The sequence below is a fragment of the Phaseolus vulgaris genome, chromosome 8, assembly GCF_051622355.1.
Source record: "Phaseolus vulgaris cultivar YP4 chromosome 8, ASM5162235v1, whole genome shotgun sequence".
NCBI lineage: Eukaryota > Viridiplantae > Streptophyta > Magnoliopsida > Fabales > Fabaceae > Phaseolus > Phaseolus vulgaris.
In genome coordinates this window covers 7,215,909-7,232,831 of record NC_143505.1, presented here as the reverse complement: position 1 = coordinate 7,232,831, position 16,923 = coordinate 7,215,909, and the positions used below count along the sequence as shown (strand labels likewise).

The following is a 16,923-nucleotide window of genomic DNA, read 5'->3' as shown; positions in this document are numbered from 1 at the left end:
TTATTTAAGTTTAATTTAATTAAAATTAAAAAAATATTATAATTTTTAATTAAAGTGGAGTTTAAGGTGTATTTGCCTTCTGATAAAAAATATCAAATATTGATATGATGTTCCATGAAAAGAATGAAAACTGATATCTTAACGCATGCTTAGACCCATTGACTCTGGTATGAGATGAATATGATTAAGGGAGATTTAATTTTTATTAATTAATGCGTGTAAGAAATTTTTGAAAGAGAAATGTAGTCTATTAAAGAGGAAGCTACGTGGTAAGCACCAGTACTTCTTACACCAATTTTTGAATATTGTTGTCAATTTTTGGTATTGGGTTCTAGAAAATTATTGTTTGATATCCTCAGTCACTTTAGTCCTTCACCTTTCTCGCTTGCTACTTCTTTTTTCCTTCTCGTTTCACCTCTCGGTCATTCGGAAATACTTACTCAGATGGTATCTGCGAAAGACACTCTGATGATCAAGTCAGTAAATGATTCAACTCTCGATTGTCAGAACAGGTAAATAATGACGTACCTGATTCTTGAAATATGTGTTATTTATATTATCTTAATGGGTCTTCATTGGTGGACCAGATTAAAGAATTGATTCGTGTTTAGGATTACTATGGATTAACACTGCTAACTTGGTCAACTCATGATTCGTAGTCAGTCGCGTGATGCTTCGCGGCTTTCGCAACCCTTACCCGTAATTAAGTGGAAGATTTTTATCTAATTTTAATATGGTTTTTAATTAAATTAAATTTTATTTTTGACATTTTGTATTGATATTTTAGTTCAAAGTTTCAACGTTTTACATATTTTCTTCACCCTAAAAAAATTAAACATTTGTTATATACATTGGTCCCTCCCGTTATACACGGTTTCATGGACTTTAAAGAATTCTTTTACGAATATTTTATTTTCAGAGATTAATAAATTACACAAGGTTTATATATACTCATACAAGTTACAAATTCGCTCAAAAAGCTTTTCTGACACTAGTCGCCACCCATCACCGCCAATGGCGCCACTTATCGCGGCGCACCTCACGGTCTGCGCCCTCCTCGTCACCGCAGTCTCCGCTGCCACAGCCGGATACCACAACCACACCGTCGGCGGTGGCGCCGGGTGGTCCTTCAACTCCACCACCAACATACCCGCCACTAACTACTCTTCCTGGGCTTCCAATCAAATCTTCGACCTTGGCGATTATCTCAGTAAGAAAACTCAATCTCTATTTTTCATTTCATTACATTATGATTGCACATTTAGAACACGAAGTCGTTAAACACAATTAAGCTACAATGTGCTATTGCCGCCAAAACGAACGCAAATGAAATTGAAATTAAATCCAATTGAATCTACAAATTCAATGCGAATTTCAACTTTCTCAACTTTCTAGTAAATCAATCGCGAAAACCTAATTCAATTTTCCGTGTTTTTGCTTTATTTATGTGGTTAATTTTTAGTTTTCAATACGAACTCCAACCAAACGGTGGTTCAGACTTACAACAAGACGACCTATCTGAACTGCACCGCCGACGATACCGACAACGGTACCTTCGTGTACGGCGGCGGAAGCCGTAGTTTCGGCGAATCGTTGACCATCGCCGTGCCGTTGACCATAGTTGGACCAAACTACTTCTTCTCCGACGCCAGCGACGGCGTGCAGTGCCAGCACGGCTTGGCCTTCGAGATCGAGGTCCAGCAGGGCGCCGGCTTGCCGCCGAGCCTCAACCAGCCGCCGCCGCCGCCTTACCAGGAGCCTCCCGGTCCCGACGCCGCTCAGTCTCCGCCGGTTACGGTGGCGCAGTCTCCCACTGGCGGCGCGTTCGCGAGCTGCGCTGACGTGCGCTTCGCGGTTTACAGTTTCGCTGCGGCGTTGGTGCTGTTGCAGCAGTTTCAGTGAGGAACATGTTAGCTTACGGTGGGGATGCAGCATTGGCTAATATTTTTTACAGCTCACGAAATTTTACTCGTGTTTACTGAACTTGATATTTTCATTTCGTTTATTTGTACGTTTTATTATTCTTTTTCTTTATACTTTACATTTTACAGTATTATAAGATTCTATATTTTCAACTTTTTTTTCTTCACTCAAAAAGAACCCTTTTGTTGTTTAGAAAGATGCCTTTAGGTACCTGTCCCACTTGTATCACTGTATTCTTGATAGACCATTCTTACAAAAATTAAGTTAATATATTTTCCAATTGTAATTCTTTGACTCATGGAAGAATAAAATCATGAATAAAATAATTGGTAATACTAAGGTGGATTCTCACTAAATAATTGGTAAAGCTTGTATCTAGAAGAATATAAGAAATAAAGAAAGTGGATCAAGGAAAATATATAGTCCATTGTTATTTTTTACATGTTGATAAAGACTTGAGTTCAATTTAAAAATAACACATCACAAGTACAAATTCATATGATTTGAAGAAGCATTGATCAACTCAAGTTTAAGTAATTAGACTAAATAATTGCTTAAATAAATAGAATTATATATATATATATATATATATATAAATAAGAGTTATAATTTGAGTATATCTAATTCCAACACTGTTTAACTAAGTAAGGAAGACAATAAAACTAAGATTTAGGTTGTCTCTACGTCAAAAAACTAAGATTTAGGTTGTCTCTACGTCAAATCTCACTATCTATTTAATCTTTGCTCTCTCTTATCATAATGATGAATCTAATTTTTTAAAAGTTTATTCAAAATACGGGAGACCAAATTTTATAATTTTTGCTTAACAAATCTTAAAAAAATTTAGAATACTCAAACTCTTTCTTTAAAATTTTATATGAATCCAACTCTAGAGGAAAATCATTCTTCGGAGTCTTTTTTATTAAGAAAATATATCTTCTTTTCCAAATATGTTTTTTATTTCTATTTTTCGTAGGTGAATCTAGTGTCAATTTGGGCCTATTTAGGAAAAGTAAAGTAGTATATGTTACTCCAATTACTACACACCATATTGTATCTAGTTCTTTTTCGTTCACTGGGATGAAGGAAGATAATGGGTGGAATGTAACATTTATCTAATAATTACGATAACAAAGACATGGGAAAGATCTTTCAACGTTGGAAAAGAGTGAGAAAAGTGTTTATAACAAGGAAACTCGTCAAATTTCTTAATGTTAGGAATGCGGGAAAGCTTGAAAAAGACCTAGACACAATCATAATAGGTAATGTTAAGTTGCATGTCAACAAACCTTTGTATAGAAGAACCAAATATATATATATATATATATATATATATATAGTTATAAAAATACAAAAACAACTTGCTAACATCTTTCAATGGAAAACAAGTCATTGGGAATAAGTTGGTATGAGAAAGATGTAAGGGTTTGTCTTTATCATTATGGATTGAAGACAAATTCCTTAGGCTATATGCAATTTCATAGAGTAAGGAGAAAACAATTGCAGAGTTAGGGAGATGGTGTGATTAAACACAAAAGTGGAATTTAGGTTGGAGATGTAGGAGATTTGTATGGAAAACACAACAATAATTACATTTGATGGAAGGAGACCATGGGATTGGGGGAAGGAGAGACCAAGGGGAATATACTGTCAAGTCTGCCTACTATTGTTAGCAAAAAATTCCTGCAGCACAAAGTGTAAGTGGAGTACAAAAGCGTGTCTTGCTGCTCAACATGTGGCATGACGATTGTTGAAGGGTGGAGTCTCAACTAAAGTACAATTTTTATACAAGAGATAAGGATAACCAACACCCGCGGTGAATTTTGCCATCTAAAAGATGAAATTATTACACACCTTAGGATGTAAAAAATCATACACGGTTACCATACGAATTTAATGAAACACTTTCATCATTTCCATATGATAAATCTGAATGATAAACAAAATAAAATATGGAAAGGAGTGTTGGAAGCAATTGTTTGGATGATCTGGAATCATAGGAATATGATCATTTTCAAGCAAGGAAGGGTAGATGTATAAGAGATTTTTTGTATGACACAACTAAATGCTTGGATATGGTTGACACATAAGATACCAAGAGTTACAATGTCCAAAGGTATCTCTAGAGTATACGTTAATATTAACCTGGCTTGGGGAGTTTGCCATATACCATGTGTTGGTTGTGTAACTAATAGAGTTTGAACCAATAAGAATTGCAAAATATGAATCATTCCCAAGGGAATAACATACAACTAGATTAAATGCTTGCCTTCCCATGTCAGTTTAATTATTACAGACTGGTATTTTCACGAAACATGTTAAAACTTCTACAACGTAAGGCACTAAAGACAATTCCAACTGATGGGAGAGAAATAATCATAGTAAAAGGATAACTTGTTATCGCTCTCCTTCTCACATATTGTAGAATAACCAATTGTTTTGGTTGATGATATGTTACAATTATGATGAAAAGATATTAATACTTGCGTAAGTTTTTTTTGGGTATTACGTTAGTTTCATATCATAAATTTTGTGTAAAACACATATTAAAGTAGGATGATGGATGAAACATGTAGAGAAGTAGAGACTAAGTAAAACCTTATATTTTTTATACGGATTGAAACATTCCTTCAATGCTCCACTTTAATATTATTCATTATTTACTATGGACAATTTCTTCCGGAAATATAAACATGTTCCATAATTCTATTTATTGAACAATTATATTTCTTTGTTCACTTTATTTTTTCTTACATTCAATAATCTTCTATTCACAATAAATAAGAGAAATAAAAGTTTTATCAACTAAAGTTTTCCAATCAACAAATCTTAAGAGATTAATTGTCAATTATATCACACTATTTTATTGTAAAGAACACACTTTGGAAAAATGAAAAAATTATTTTATAAATTTTGCGAGAGAGAAAAGAAAAATAAAGTAAGAAAATTGACAATAATAAGTACTTTTTCACTATTTTTTCATCTTTATATTTGTAATAAATCAAATAATGAAATATTTATTCTCATTTTATTTCCCTTCATTATTTTCTCTTTCAACAATCCCAAGCTTAAAATATTAGAAGAAGAAAACTTGAGATCTAATATGAAATAAACAAAGAATATGTGCTGATGTGCATAAGCTCTCATAGAGGATTGTCTTTGTTGTGAGTGTGGAAAGTTGACTTTTAATAATTGTACAATTGTTGAATAATGGAAGTGACTTGTGTGAAAAAAACTTCTCTATTTCAATTGGGTGTTCAAAATAAGTAATAGAAACAAATGAAGAAGGGTAAAGAAATACACAAATAAATAAATAAAAAATAATTTTGTTAAATTTTTTTTACAAATTGAAAAAAAAGATTACTTGATAAAAAATTAATTTGTTAAAGATTTATAAATTATATTATACTTAATATAATTATAAATGAATCTAATAGTAATATACTATTAAATAAAATATTTTATGAACTATTAAAAAATATTATTTTTAATATGATTTATATAATGTTATTACAGAAAAATAGTAATAAATTAGTAATATATAATTACAACATGCTTAAATTATAGTTCGAAAGTACTCAAAATTACTATTTAAAACAAAAAAAATTAAATAGTTTCTGCATTTAAAAGTATGTTCAGCACTGCGAAACCTAAATTCAACCATTTTTAATTGAGTTTGAAGTTGATTAGAATGTGGCAAAAATATTTTATTATTGTACCTAAGTTTTTAAATAAATTATGGATTTAATTTCTCATTCAATCTTTACAATATATATATATATATATATATATATAAATCTATCTCTTTTTGTTCTTCTTATTACACATTATTTAATCTCTCTTTCTCTCTCTATTTTTTTAGTTTTTACTGTTTAAGTTAAAATAATTAAATAGTGTTAAATATTTTTTTAATACATAGATTGAAAGAAAATTTATTTTCAACAAAGCTCAGTTACTTGTACAGATGCTAAATTGTTGTTACATGTTTTCAATTCTCACAAAGAAAAAAAAAAACTTACAACTTTATAATTTATTAAATTAAATAATTTAACCTAAATTATATTTCTTGTGGGACATGGCGAAGACCGAGGAAGCTGCACGTGTATTTTGCATGGATGGATTCAAGAAAAGGAAACTTGCAAAAGAAAAAGAAAAAATAATGAAAAAATGGGCAAAGGACTGAAAAAAGAGAAACCAATAAATGCATGAAGGAAAGAAAAAATGTGGAAGGATGATTGATGCTGAATGAGTATAGTCAGTCCCTTTGTAATACTTCTCAATTTTCATTCCAAATTCCAATCTTGTGGAGTAAGAGCCAAAGCACTCACCAATCCCTCAATTTTACGTTACAAACAAGACAAAAAAAATTCTAACAGTTTTGAAACATCCCAAAGAGAGAGGAAGAGATTCTACCGTAACTACAGAATTGAAAATTAAAACTTGGGTCTTCCTTCAGTTGCAAAATTGGTACATTTTCACAAGATTCACGCTTTGTGATCCTTTTCTCAAATCTCACAGTAAGTTCCGGTTTTGGCTTGATTGGTGCGTTTTTTTTAAGGTTTGTTTCTTAAATTTGCGTTCTCTAGTCATTTGGGTATATTTGGTTTTGATTTGTTTTTGTTTTTTCAGGTTTGAAGTGTAAGGGTAGCGTTGCTTTGAATCTGGGAAAATGGGGCTGTTTTCTGGGATTTTTCTGGGGATGTTATTCGGCATAGCATTGATGGCTGCGTGGGAACGCATGATGAAGTACCGTAGCGCTAAGAGAATTGCAAAGGTATTTTTTTTTTTATGTAATGATCAAGGAAACAATTTCATTGCTTTGATGATCAATGTTATGAGAAGAAGAAATTGTGGATTTCATTTTACTGGGCAATGTTGGAGAAAAGTTGATGAATTATGATGTAATGGATTAGTGAGGAAGTCTTTGAATATTTGAAAGAAATTCTGGAAGATATCACGGAATGGCTAGTGATAACCTGTGGTGCATTTTAATTTGAGATTACTGATCATGCATTGGCATGGTAAAATTGATCTACATTGTCAATTATTGTCAATTAATCACAAATCAAGGTATGACTGATTTTAAGTAGTTTTCGTAAAATTCATCAAATTTGTTCTAAATGATAATTTCTGATTGAGTATACGCAATCAGTGCATATGACTTTTTTTTTTACTTTAATTTTTCGATAAAGTGGGTCATTCGTATTGAAGATGTGTAATCAATGTCATAAAGAACCATATATAGAAAGACAGAAGTACACAGAAGGCTTTTGTTAATCAATTGGTTTGGCTAGAAGAAATGAAGAGATACTTGGTCAATTTAAAGATTTGATGTCCTGGGATAAATTTGCAATATCTCTGTCCTGAAGTTTTCTAGAAGAGAAGTACAATTAACCACTGTCGTAAGAGAATGTAACTGTTGTAGGAATTAAGCCCTTGTTGGATCTCTATCTAACTCATAATCTCGGTGGAAACTGAAAAGTTGTAGCATCAAGACATAAAATATCATAGAAATTATTTTTTTTGCTCAAATTCCTCACCATGTTATCTAGACTATCATTGTGAAGAAAGAGGGAAAGTACAACTTGGATTGGGGTTGATGAGAAAAATATCCTGAGCAGAAAAGACATTAAAAAGAAGGAACCCACAAAAATAAAGAATGCAGCATCGTTATTGAGCGTATTTATATCTCAGAAATGGTAGAGAGAAGGCATAAACGCAATCCTATTTAAGGTCAGGTTTACTGGCAAGGAAAAGGGGTGCACTTTCTTCCGACTAAATCCAGTAGAGAGTTGAATTGATCATCAGAAAACACTCTAAAGTAAAAGTATTCTTCACTGATTTACCCTAAAGGTTATTCCACTAGAAAGTAGTTGACTTTACAATAATGAGTACCCTACTTTAAAGAACTATACACTGATATGACTCAAGAGAAAGATTTGTTGATGCCTACAATCTGTAACTAGTCATTTTTATTAGTTGCTATTCAGTAAATGATTTGATCTTACTGGGAGCTTTCATCTTGCCAATGGGGTGACTTTCAGCAGTCTCTGATTTTTCAGAGAGTAAGTTAGAAATTGGAAAAATACTTATAAATAACACTCCAGAAGATAGTTCAACTCTCCTATCTAGATTGGTAGAGGTAAGTGAGAGTAGATTCAAGCTAACCATTGTTACCATTCTGAAAGAAAGTTCACCCGTGTTTACATTTGTGATAGCTCAAGTGGAAAAGAAAGTTAACAGTATGTAGGTTTGTCTATATATATTAACTATTCAGAATTGATCTCTTTTTATTGAGCCCAAACCCAATGCCCAGGAATTTTTCTGTCATCTGAATAATGAACTCCAAGATTGTGTCCCGCTAAGACAGTGAAAGCCTTTGCATTCCAAAGCCTTGATGTACCTTCTGCTTTACACAGACTCATGTTTGCTCCTGTTGATTCTTAATACTAAAATGTCAACTTGTCAAGTGACTTAGGACTGATTCAAAATATCTTACTCTAGCCAGTGGCTGCTTTTAAGGTTCAGTTTTAATGTGAATGCAACTTATGGACTATTAATTGCTAAAGACTCAGGGATATGAAAAAAATTCTGGGTGGGACTAATGAAAGCCATTTTATCTATGTTGCTTAACTTGGAGTCTAGATGGTTTTGTAACATAAGGAAATTTGGTGTTTGATAGAGCTTAATGGTGTTGATTGATTCCTCTATATAGCTGACTCCAAATGGGATAGACTCGGTTGCTGTTGTTAGTGTCAAGTGTAATTGGATAAAATGATAAGTTGCCAATTTCTAGTGAAAAGAAAAGGGCTATTCCACCCCCTGGCCAAAGTTGCTCTGGTTTGCTTACCATTTCTCTCTATTTCAAGATCCATATAAAGTTTAAATATGATATAAACTAAACTACACTATACAATGAGAAATAAAACTTAAAGGGGGAAACTTGTAAATTCAGAATGCAGTCACTTACGAAATAAATCAAATATCTTTTAAACCTGCAAGTATAATACGTGTCTTATCATTTCATGTGTTTTGTATGTGACATCATGTTTTATTCCCTTTATGAATTCTGCATTGAGGAATGCTAAAAATATTTAGGAGTTCCATTATTGTAGAGGAGTACTAATTTTGGAATAAGAGACATATCTTGCTCTGTAATTGTCAAAATCCATTGTTTTATGAAATACTGTAAGAGCATAAGTGTACCTTTCTGTGATACTTCAGTGCTATCTCTTACCTGATGTTATAAATGGGGTGTGATGGGAAAAGTTAAAACAGTAATCTCTACGTCATCAGTGACAACTTAATCAGTCATATGTCAGTATGGTGTGCCTGTAGACTTCAGCCTGGAGTCTGGATCCTGGATTCTATACTGATTAAACCACTGCATTGGCAGAAGACAAGGAAAATAAGGGTATAAACAGGAAAATAAAAAGAAAGGCATTTGAGGATCCTTTTTTAATGAGCACATTTTTATATAACAACAAAATATGTTTTAATCTGTGTTTGTGCGTGTGATTGTGTGTATATATATAATTTCCTTATACTAACATTCTTCGGTGATTGTTTGTGTATATATATAATTCCCTTATACTAACATTCTTCATTTTTCTCTACAGGCAGTTGATATTAAACTCCTTGGGTCCCTCAACAGAGATGATTTAAAGAAAATTTGTGGAGATAATTTTCCTGATTGGATATCTTTTCCTGTATATGAGCAGGTGAGATAACGTCTATTGTGGTTACATAGCTTTTTACTGAAATGATTTGACACGGCTCTCCTATTATTCCAGTTAATATGGTATATATTATCGGCAAAACATCAAATATAGCTGCAAAGTCAAAATATAGAAACACTACCTTGTTCCCAATTGATATACTATGCATGTTGTGCTCTGTGTATGATCTTCTTTACATGGGCATTTTCAGGTGAAATGGCTAAACAAGCAGCTATCCAAACTTTGGCCATTTGTTGCAGATGTGAGTATACTTGCTTGCATATTATATGATTGCGGATAAAAAAAATGTTTGTATGATAATCTACAGCAGTTTGTTGTTTTTTAACTATATTTTGATAAGGTTGTTTATTTACTATTGAATGACACTATATTGTTTTGAAAGTCTATATTGGATCTGATTATTATAGGGAACTAAATTCAGAATTCTTCATTGAGAACTCATACAATATAGAACTCAAAAAATCAAAACCGTGGAAACCTTGGATGTCCTTTGGTATTTAGTTAGTTTTGTATCCACATCTTCAAATTATTAGGATTTATCAAGTGAAATTGTTTGCCTACAACATGCACCCTGCATTGCTTAAATTGCTGACTTTATCTTTATCTGGATTATGTTTACTTTTAGGCAGCAACATTGGTGATAAGAGAGTCAGTTGAACCACTGTTGGAAGAGTACAGACCTCCTGGAATTACTTCATTAAAGTTCAGCAAGCTCTCCCTTGGAATTGTTGCTCCAAAAGTTGAAGGTTTCTGTCTACTGTAATTCCTCTTTGTTTTTTCTGTGCTAAGTTTACTACTGCACTTAAATGTACAAGACAATGAGCGTATTTGCCATTCTATTTTGCTAATATTTCTTTTAGGCTGCTTCATATGTAATTTTTTATACCTTTTCCAAAAGCTGGCCATCCAAAAATTTATGTTAATGATGCAAAATCTAGAATCCGACAATATCATTGTGCAATTTGAGTCCATTCTTATGTGTCTCAGTCTGTGGCAATTTCTATCCAAAAGCAATACAATCCAGCCTATTGTATCTTTTCAAAATCAATAATTATGAGATTCAAGATTTAACAAGTATTGAAAATCAAACTTAGATGAAAAGATGAGTGCAGGTCAATAACACCATAACAAAATGCTACAAAACACAAATTTGTATCACCCTTATTGTTTCTCCCTTTAAATTTTTCTGTTGAATTATTATTTTTTATTTTGAGAATTAATGTATTCATATTTTCTTTATCCATGCAGGTATTCGTGTTCAGAATCTTAAAAAAGGTCAAATAATTATGGACATCGATTTCCGTTGGGGTGGTGATCCCAATATTGTTTTGGCTGTTGAAGCTGCACTTGTTGCATCAATTCCTATTCAGGTTAGACTCAGCAGTGTTTGTTGAATTTCACTTTCGTATGAGAAACTTTCAAAATTTTGAGTGTTGTTTTTTGCTTCAGTTGAAGGATCTTCAGGTGTTCACCATCATCCGTGTTATATTGCAACTTGCGGATGAGATTCCGTGCGTTTCTGCTGTTGTTGTTGCCCTACTTGCTGAGGTAACTTTTGAGGTTCAAAAATGAAAAAAAAGAGAGTTTGGAGAGTGGAGGGGGGATGATGATGCACTCGATTGAGTTTTGCAACCTCCCTTTGCGTGCTCTCCTTCAAATCAAGCAAATAATATTGACTTGAAGTTGGATATGCAAGTTTTCATTTGATATCACCTTTAGTTGGTTAAACCAAAATCTGAAAAATCTGGATAATAAATCCCTTTATAGTAATCACATATGTTGATCACATTAACTATCAGCATCAATGGTCTTAACAATTTGATCTCAGTGTCATGATGGTAGAGCCATCATCACCAGCTGTAGCTTGTGAATGATGTGGACTGATACAATTGTTCATACTAAGAGTTCTAATTTGACAACCTTTGTCAATGATCTAATTGAATTCTTGGACTACTGTTATCAGCATAGCCTACTACATGATAATTGGGATGCTAATATCATTTACAGTTTTGAAGTTACTGACTTTTTCATTAACATTTTATCAGCCAAAGCCTAGAATTGATTACACGTTGAAGGCTGTTGGTGGAAGTTTGACAGCCCTTCCTGGAATTTCAGATATGATTGATGTGAGTTCTATTTTACGAACATGCCCCTTCCACCTTTTACTGATTTTGAATTAATTACTTATAATACACAATTTCCAATAGGATACTGTGAACTCAATTGTTACCGACATGCTCCAATGGCCTCATAGGATTGTTGTTCCTCTAGGGGGTATACCTGTTGATACTAGGTAATGTGAATCTTATGGATTTTATTTTTGTTTATTATATTCATCTGCATGAATGTTGGAGCATGTGGTTTAACTATATATCTGGTAAATATATTTTCAAATTGTTTGAATTGTGTAGAAATATTCCTCTAGCAAAGAGCTTCGATTTCATTTTCTGTTTCCTCCACCCCCCTTGAAAAGAAAAAAAAGTGGTATTTAGGAACATGCAAATTTAAAATGGTAATGCTCAAATATTTTATACTACTTAAGCACCTTTATTTTTGCAGTGACCTGGAGCTTAAACCCCAGGGAACACTTAGAGTGAAAGTAATGAAAGCCAATGATCTAAAGAATATGGAAATGATTGGGAAGTCCGATCCTTATGCAGTGTTGCATATTCGGCCACTGTTTAAGGTTAAAACAAAGGCCATTGATAACAACTTGAACCCTGTTTGGAATGAGGTTTTTGACTTGATTGCCGAGGACAAGGAGACACAGTCACTAATTGTTGAGGTTTAGCACAACTAATCCTTTTTCTGTTATAACTGTTATTTATTTAATCCTTGGTTGAGATACTTGCAAGCTACCCATGATATGACCTCATGATTGCTATACTAAAAATTTGAATTTCACACACGAAATGGTGAAGAGATTGAGGCAGATATATGTCTTAGGGTTTTTGCAAGGTCAATGAAATGGTGGATATTTTTTATTGAAACGTGCTACTCAATCTTAGGGAAATTGTTACTAATGATGCTTCATGATTCTGAAAGTTGGGAAATCAAGAGCCAACAAGTGTTATAAAGCTAAGAATGTTGCAAGGAGGAAATGAACTTAGAAGAAAAAAATAAGATCGTGAATAAATATATTAGAGAAGGTAGGAGTAGCAACCATGAAAGAAAAACTTGGTAGAATTGCATTCATAAGGGTTTGTTTTTGGAAAATTGCCTTAATGCAGTCATTCCTAGCCTGCCTTAGTTGCAGTTTGTTTGGGGGCTACCTTAATTGAAGCTTCACGGGTGGTATTTAGCCCACATTGACTCGAAATTTGACTTAAATATAACATAAATTTTGGGTAATTCTAATCTTATAAGTTGAATTTGTGTGAGTTAAAGCCTAGGCCAAAGTTCTATGATATATTAGAGCCTCAACTATAGATATGACTTAAATAAAACATATAAAGCTTGGGTAATCCTTACCTTAAAAACTAGTTGCAGAGTTGAATTAACCCAAGCTTAAATTCTAAGAGTTTGGCCATGTGAGAGTAAGACTTGTAGATGTCCAATTGTAAGGAGTTAATTAGATGGAGTACCCAGTAGTTAGAGATACCATATAAGAACTCAAAGTGAACTACTAAAAAGAACTTAGATGTAATTGGCCTATCCTGAACTCTTGATTTGTGATTTTCCCATTAAACTTTCTGACATCAAAGCTGGCGGCAATTTTACATCTTTGTGTATATACAATTTACTTGCTGAAGTGCAAGGTTTCTCATGTAACTGCTTCTTAGAAAATTCATGTTAGATTCCTTTCTTTATCTTGATCATAGTTGTTACTTTATCTTCTCCCCGTGAAGGTTTATTAGGCTCTTTCTGGATAAATTTCTCCACAGGCCTTCATAGGAGAAGAAAATTAGAAGGTAAAATGAAATAATCTTCTTCCATAAATTAAAATTAGTTTATGCATGAGTTAAAAATAACTTTTACAAAACTAATTGAAAGAAATTTTACAAATTAACATATGTATGGACTAATTTTAACTTCTGGGAGTAATCTATTCCATTTTACCTTATTCACTTTCCTGTAAGTGCTTATGGATGAAATTATCCAAACCTTAATCTGTTTTGACTAGCTACACCTGATAATTTTTTGGTTTGAAATCTTGAAGTTCTCTTCCCAACTGCATAATCCCTATTAAATTCTTTTGTTGTCATGATTTATCATAAATGTTTTTCATTGATGGCTCTGAATATAGGTTTTTGATAAGGACATTGGGCAAGATAAGCGATTGGGAGTAGCAAAATTACCACTTATTGGCCTGAAAGCAGAAACTGAAAAGGAGTTTCAGGTGAGGCTGCTGCCATCACTTGATACACTGAAAGTGAAAGACAAAAAGGATCGAGGAACCTTGACAATGAAGGTATAATTAGACATGCATTGAATTGTTTTCTTTTGGCAGTGATAACATTAGTGCATAATTTCTGGAGCTATTTTTGATATAGTTGTATAGATGTTCTCTGGATTAAATTAAAAATCACAATCTCATTGGAATTCCAGATCTTTTATCACGAATTTGACAAGAAAGAACAATTGGTTGCCCTAGAGGCAGAGAAGAAGATTTTAGAAGAAAGGAAGAAACTTAAAGAGGAGGGAGTTATAGGAAGTACAATGGATGCCGTAGATGGAGCAGCATCGATGGTTGGGTCCGGTGTTGGAATGGTGGGTAGTGGCGTTGTTTCTGGTGTTGGAATGGTGGGTAGTGGCGTTGTTTCTGGTGCTGGAGTTGTGGGTAGTGGTGTTGCTTCTGGTGCTGGAGTTGTGGGGAGTGGTGTTGCTTCTGGTGCTGGCCTTGTGGGGAGTGGTGTTGCTTCTGGTGCTGGGCTTGTGGGGAGTGGTGTTGCTACTGGTGCTGGAGTTGTGGGGAGTGGTGTTAGTTCTGGAGCTGGCCTTGTTGGCAGTGGCATTGGTGCTGGTGTTGGATTTGTTGGCAGTGGCCTCGGTGCTATGGGCAGTGGACTCAGCAAAGCAGGGAAGTTCATGGGAAGGACGATCGCCGGACAAGGGGGCAAAAGGAGTGGTTCATCTACTCCTGTCAATGCGGAGGAGGCTGGTGGCGGTGCAAAACCGCGGCAGCAGTAATTGCAACCCTTTGACCTTAAACTTTTGTTTTTTCTTTTCCAGATTCTGAGGCTGTTGTTAATTGATATAGATATTGAACACTTGTAGAAATGTCACTTCAATTTTAGTTGTACCATTTTTTTCTTCTGTAATTATGTTTCACATGGCCGTGTAATAAACTTACATTGTAAAAACTCCTGAAAACAAAGTCATTCAAGACAAAAAAAGAAAACCATTTTAGTCAAGTTGTTGTTAACTTTTAATTATAAATTTAAATTTACAATTCTATTTTTGGTTGCACTTTTGATTTGCAATCTGTTGTCTTGTTAGACAGCTTCACAGTTAGCATTTATTTTTGAATTTATTGAAACACATCATCAAAATTGTTTTGTTGGGTCCGTGTTCAGAATGTGCTTTTCATTGATACTTTTCCTCCTCTTAGGGAGGGTACAAAAGTCTCTCTCCTAATGGTGAACCCTATAATGGGTTATTTTCTAGTTCTTCCTTCTTTTTCAGGTCCCTTTCTATTGTTATTGTACTATCTCATCTCTTGAAACTTAATTTGTTCCGACTGTATCTCAATTTGCAAAACACTTCTACTACAGATTTTGAAGTTGTTATCAATCTTCCAATTAATACTCATCCTATGCAAATAGACCTTGCAAAAACAAAAAGGTTTCATGTTTCTTTTTTTCTATCTCATCCTTATCTTTTCTAGCTCATTCTGAAACCAAATATGATGTCTTGGTCCACACTATGGCACTTTGTTTGAATGGGTAACTACAATCTGCAAAAGGAAGGATTTGGAGACTGAAAAATGTCATTTATGGTAGCAGTTTGGTAAGAAAGATTTGAGTTGACTTGCATAGAAAGAAATAGGAGGGGGAGGGAAGAAGCACCCCATCTATTTGAAGTGTGAAGATTTGTATGGAAAGATTAACCATTCTTGTTCAATTACCACTATGACTCTGCATAGGAATGTGATATCAACGTGCATGTGGTTTGATGTGTTCATAATGGATTACGTATGTTTGGTCAATTGGTTAGAATGGAGATTATGATCGATTATGCATTGAGAAATATTAAAAAAATACAAATACATGATTTGATAAAGATGAGCATTGTTGGAATGACACTGTGATCATTTTTGGATTTCAAAATATGTATATGCATATATATGTGAAGGAAAATGATTTTTTGACACTCATTGTTTCACCCTACACCCCACTAAATATTAATATTTTAATCTTTTTTAATTTTGAAAATTATTTTAACATTTTGCATTTTGCTTATATTTTTATTAAGGACATTTTTTTAATTTTTTAATTACAAATATTAATATTTTGTTGTGGGTGTAAAGTGGAGCAAGGTGTCAAAATATCATCACTCATATGTGAACGGTATACGGAGGGTAAAACCTTTAACCTATAGGCAAAAAATAGGTGTTGGAGATAAGATATCTTTTTGTCTTCTCTGATTTATGTTGTTTGGGGATGTAATGAAGATGATATTTGTTTAGGTCAACATGAAGAAAGTTGTAGAAATGCACAAGGAAAGATACCACTCAAGAAGACAAGACCTTTGTAAGTTAGTGATGTTTGAGCTTTGGTAGAGTACATTCACTTGAGTATTTTTAAGTAAATGTTGTTTAAAGTGTGAGGTTGAATGATATTGTGGTTGTTAATGGAAATGAATTAAGGATGGATGTGTCCATGCTACATGGCATTTCAGAGCACTAGTAACACAAGTTGTATAAATGAAATGAGTTATAATTGATTAGATTTGACTCCATAATTGATTATACTCCATAACATAATAGATTAGGTTGTTGTATGTAATCGGTTAAACATGTGTGTAATCAGATAACATTGTGTACTTAATCGATTAGCATGTGAGTCTTAATCGATTATACTAGCATAGTCGATTATAGGTCATTATTTCTAAACATATATTTGAATGAGCTTTTAACACAATAGTAATTGTAAGCTAGATTAATCAACGGTCATGGTATTTTTAATTTCATATTAACCTGAATATTAACAAATTGAACATAACATGATAGATTTGCATGTGCACTACAAGACTAATAATACATAAGACAATAGTGTACAATAATTTTAGATTTGATTCACAATTGTTATCATATGTTAGA

At 33.2% G+C, this 16,923-nt stretch overlaps 2 protein-coding genes across 3 annotated transcripts; both read left to right on the top strand.

Annotated features, from left to right (window-relative positions):
* Window positions 1–843: 843 nt before the first annotated feature.
* LOC137826459 (early nodulin-like protein 18) lies at window positions 844–2,075 on the top strand. Its single transcript, XM_068632429.2, has 2 exons — window positions 844–1,210; window positions 1,463–2,075. The coding sequence occupies exons 1-2, from the start codon at window positions 1,015–1,017 to the stop codon at window positions 1,900–1,902; spliced, it is 636 nt and encodes a 211-aa protein (XP_068488530.1). The 5' UTR covers window positions 844–1,014; the 3' UTR covers window positions 1,903–2,075.
* A 4,006-nt stretch (window positions 2,076–6,081) lies between these two features.
* LOC137826548 (calcium-dependent lipid-binding protein) lies at window positions 6,082–15,041 on the top strand. Of its 2 annotated transcripts, none has more exons than XM_068632547.2 (12): window positions 6,082–6,440; window positions 6,553–6,697; window positions 9,543–9,644; window positions 9,853–9,903; window positions 10,288–10,408; window positions 10,911–11,032; window positions 11,112–11,210; window positions 11,708–11,788; window positions 11,870–11,955; window positions 12,222–12,447; window positions 13,909–14,073; window positions 14,211–15,041. In XM_068632547.2, exons 2-12 carry the CDS (start codon window positions 6,593–6,595, stop codon window positions 14,790–14,792), a joined length of 1,740 nt encoding a protein of 579 aa, XP_068488648.1. In that variant the 5' UTR covers window positions 6,082–6,440; window positions 6,553–6,592; the 3' UTR covers window positions 14,793–15,041. The 2 variants fall into 2 exon arrangements, with proteins under 2 accessions (XP_068488648.1, XP_068488649.1); XM_068632548.2 differs by having other exon boundaries at window positions 6,082–6,481.
* The last annotated feature ends 1,882 nt before the right edge of the window (window positions 15,042–16,923 follow it).